The 4306-nt window shown below is 48.9% G+C and overlaps 1 protein-coding gene across 1 annotated transcript in view; it reads left to right on the plus strand.

Moving 5' to 3' along the window:
* The first annotated feature begins 59 nt into the window (after positions 1-59).
* Positions 60-4306, plus strand: part of JMJD7 (jumonji domain containing 7) — a 12389-nt gene continuing 8142 nt past the window's right edge. Inside the window, exons 1-4 of the mRNA XM_014520370.2 lie at positions 60-318; positions 515-668; positions 1356-1609; positions 3745-3801. Of these exons, the coding sequence (XP_014375856.2) occupies positions 207-318; positions 515-668; positions 1356-1609; positions 3745-3801 (577 nt within the window). The 5' untranslated portion in view covers positions 60-206. The remainder of the gene's footprint in view (positions 319-514; positions 669-1355; positions 1610-3744; positions 3802-4306) is intronic.

Genomic DNA, 4306 nt, shown 5'->3' on the forward strand with positions numbered 1-4306 from the left:
CAGGCAGCGAGTAGCGCCAGGCTGCCCCCTGGCAGCAGCGAGGTATCAGCAGAGACCATCCCAGCAGCGAAGGCCGAGGTTTCCGTGCTTGGATGCCCACAGTTAGACCCCCTGCCCGTGCTTCAGTCACCGCCATTAAAGCTGCTGGACACTGCAGATGAGCGGGCTACTTCAGGTGCCTAGGCTGTACAAGCCCAGCACTGAGGATGCTCGTTGGCAGCGTCTGTGTGTCTAAGTCCTCGTCCTGGGGAGGCGAAGAGCAGTGGGCTCAGAGAGCGAGGCTGGCTGTGCAGAGGTTGCCTGTGCAGCTCACTGTCAGTACGTAGGGTTTGAGTTGCAGAGAGCCTGGGAGCAATTCCCTTTGCTTTAGTTCTCCATGGCCTGCAATCCCCCGGAGAAAGTTTCTAACTGGTCTTCCACGTGGCAAGACTCCTTGGGAAAAGTAGTTTTAGCTGGCTGCGGGGGGCCTGAGCTGGTTGCAGTTCAGTAAAATTGATTTGAATTTGTCTGGCAGAGCTGAGCCTGGCAGAGTCTGTGCCCTACCTTGAGAGCCCACTGTCTCCTCTGGAGTTTCATCGGGAATGGGTATGTCCAAACAGGCCCTGCATCATTCGCAACGCCTTCGATCACTGGCCAGCTCTGAAGAAGTGGACGCTGCCCTACCTCAGGTAGGAGTTGCTTTCGAAAGTAGCCTGTAGCTGGTTGATTGCTTGGACCCTTAGGAGAGAGCTGTTTGCTGTTTGTTTCTATTGGTTAGGCTGGGGGCATGCCTGAAGTCCTTCTCTTAGGATACCCTTGTGCAAAGGCCCAGCATTCAGGTGCAGCTCCCCTGAGCTGCTGTGTTGTGGTACCTTGAGGGGGTTCATTCAGGGAAGTGGAAGATTTCATTTGTGTGGAGAGAAGTAAGGGAGACCAACAGGAGAAGGGAAAAACGTGCGGAGTGCCCTGATCAAGACTACAGTAGATAAAGCACTGTCCTTGTCCCCATTACCCCTTCAGCACCAAGTGGCCCATACTGCACACCATGTAACAGTGACATACGAGCAGTAAACATGTTAGAATTTCGTCCTCTAAGTTGCAATGGGGCTGTCTGTGGCAGCAGTGTTGGTAGTGCTGTGTGAACAGGCCTGGGGAGCTGTGGTTAGGATTATTAAAATAACCGCACGCAAGTCCTGTTAAAGGTACACAGCGAGGTGCAGTACGTAAATGGCTAGAAATGTTCTGATAGCCAAGAGAGAAGGGTTCTGGCTGCATCCAAACAGCAGATTGCTGTTTTGAAAAATTGCTGCTGAGATCTGACATGTTTGCTCGCCATGGGTCCTCGCATGGCTGTGAACCTCGGATATATTTTGCAGGGAGGTAATGGGCTCCAAGGCGGTGAGTGTGGCTGTAACACCAAATGGCTATGCCGATGCAGTTTATCAAGACCGGTTTGTTATGCCAGAAGAGCGACACATACCTTTCAGCAGCTTCTTGGACATCGTGGAGAAGAAAGTTACATTGCCTGGTGTCTTCTATGTGCAGAAGCAGTGTTCAAACCTAATTGAGGAGTTCCCTGAGCTCTTGGGTGATGTGGAGCCTGACATACCGTGGATGAGTGAGACACTAGGTAAGGAAAAAAAACAAATATGCTAAATATTGTTTGTTATATTTTTGATTACTGCGGTTTATCTCAAGAAGGAGTGTTTACACAATAGTTTAACCTGGCCTTTTGATTTGGCCTGCTCCAAAATTATTGCCCTACATGCATTTTGGACTTAGCTGTTATAGTAGTCTACAGAACTTTTGTCTATATAGTGGGTAAAATGCTGGCTGTCTCCTGTTCTGATCTCATGTACCCTGTATGAAACTGAATTGGTAATAGGGAGGTTGTGACTTTTTTGAGACCATTAGAGCATTTAAGGTGTCCTACCGTGGTTCCTGAAGCATGAGTTTGAGTCCTGCTTTGGACTTATGGCCCCTGTAACCTATCTGTAAATTGGTAACTAGTCATATGAGCAAAGGGAGTCAAAGGTAGCAAGACATGATTCTAGCCACATCAATTCTTTATGTTGGGTGCATAAGTTGGACAATAGCCTAGAGCAGTGGCACCACGGGCCTGTGGGGCTCTCCACACATCTGGAAATTTGGCAGTTGGGAGTGGTAGCAGTATTATTTTCCATGGCTCTGGGAGACACGTAGCAATTAGTGCTTCCACTGCTCCCGTGTTGCTAAATTTTTTGACCTATGGGGAGTCCCACAGGCCAGATGGCATGGTTGGATTAGGCCAGCCTATGAGGTCTGTCCATGACCAGACATGATGTGCAGCCCTGGATATGGTGCACAGGATTGGACCTGGTATGCAGGTTTGAGACCCAGCATGGGACATTAGTTTGTGGCCCTGGATGTGACACAGCACAGGTCCCCAGCCAGAGCCATCATGTGGGGTCAGGCCCAGTGTGTGACCCCAGACGTAGCGCACAAAGTTGTTTTGTAGACTGGATATAGCTCACAGATGTGGCTCCATGAGCTGGAGCTGGCCCATGGACTGTCTGTGCTCTGCTCATCCAGCCAGTGCCCCTTGGGATGTTATAAGTGACATTTCTGCATTACTACATAACTAACAAGGATGGGGCCTGCTAGCTGGATCTGACCTATGAAGCCCTGAGATCCAGCCCGTCAGTCTAGGACTGACCCTGTGCGCCACATGTGGCACATGCTGGCCCCTTGCAGAGCTGTTTTGGCATGAACTACATATGGTGTCTGTACCAACCAGCCTTGCATGCTAGCTCCAGGGCTAGATCAGGCCCACAGACCATCCCTGCATGCTACGCAGGGCTGGTCCAGCATGGGTGCCTCATGTAACACATGCCCTCTGCTGGCGTGCTAGCTGTGTGTAGCATGAGCTCTGGACCAGGGCTGACATGTGCTACATGTAGCATATGATGCTGGACCCAGCGTGGAAATTGGTGCACAAAGCTGAGTTGGGGCACTGCATGGGGCACCCTGCCAAACTGGCCCTGTATGCTGGCTCCTTGGCTGGTCCGGATCAGGCTCACAGACCGGCCCCACACACCAGAGCCAGTGTGCAGAGCCAGTCTGGTGTGGATACTTCATGCAGGCACACCCCATGCTGACTCTATAAGTGAGCCCCTGACTAGTGCCTGTGCATACTACATGCAGCTGGCAGTGGTGGTCCAGGGCATACACTGAATGAGCTTCCATGCTGAGCTGGCCCTGAGTCCTTGCTCTGGTGTATGGAGTTGGTCTGTGGACCCAACCTGGTCTGCAGACTGGCCCTGCGGAGCTGGCTGAGTTTAACACCCCTGTAGTAATGGATTGCTGAATTTGCATGACTGGCCTGATAGTGATGTAAATTCCTCCTGTCAATGGGAATGTCGCAGTCCCTTTGGAATTAAGGTACACAGATGTACAGAAGTTTGAGATTTGAGCTAGGGCTTTTATATCCAAGTCTCCAGGAAGTGAAAGTTATGGCTATGGTCATTATCTGTAGGGATGAATATGAATAGTGTTCCATTAACAGGTCAAATGGGTTAGTGCAGTAGACCTAATTCTGGAAGGAGGTCACAGTTGTATTCAGGTTATTAGCAATAAAGACTGACATTTTTACTGAGGGTGATGGAGGATAGATGCAAAACAGAGTTGGCAGGAAGTTCTTCTTTTCAGATTCTTTAAATGTAATAGTTCAATTCTATTGTATTGTATTGTTTCTTTTGTAAGGTCTTACCTCCTCTCTCTCTGCAGGAAAAAAGCCTGATGCTGTGAATTTCTGGCTTGGGGAGTCTGGTGCTGTGACATCCTGTGCGTATTAAATGGTGCTGTCTGGTCTTTCACGTGCTCTCAGTCCAGATTTTGACACACTTTTTTGAGGGCATAACAGGATGGGTAGGCATCACCCATTTGTTTTGATAGGAGGTTAAAATAGAACCTCCCGATTTTGTGAAGACCTTTGTCTTCACCTACCCCTCCTCAGCCTCTAACTGCTGTAGTCCTACATGTATGTTCCTTATGTTGTTCCAGGTAGGGTACTGAGGGTTTCTCTCCTCTATGTTTTAGAGATTGGCTTGAAGTGAAGTATTTGTATTTCACTCTCATGTATGGTGCCAGCTAATCACTGTAACAGTCGAGAAGAATTTCCTCTGTCATGTAGAATATTGCACAATTAATAGCATTATGGGTATTTTCCTCTTCCTCTGAATTTTCAGTTACTTACAAATGCCCTTTGTTAAGGTAGGCACTGGATTCATTAAATCAGTGGTCTGAGATTGCCATCTACTTTCTGTATGGTTGAGTGCATAACAGAGCA

Source organism: Alligator sinensis, unplaced genomic scaffold (genome assembly GCF_000455745.1).
Source record: "Alligator sinensis unplaced genomic scaffold, ASM45574v1 scaffold108_1, whole genome shotgun sequence".
In the NCBI taxonomy this organism is placed as follows: Eukaryota; Metazoa; Chordata; order Crocodylia; family Alligatoridae; genus Alligator; species Alligator sinensis.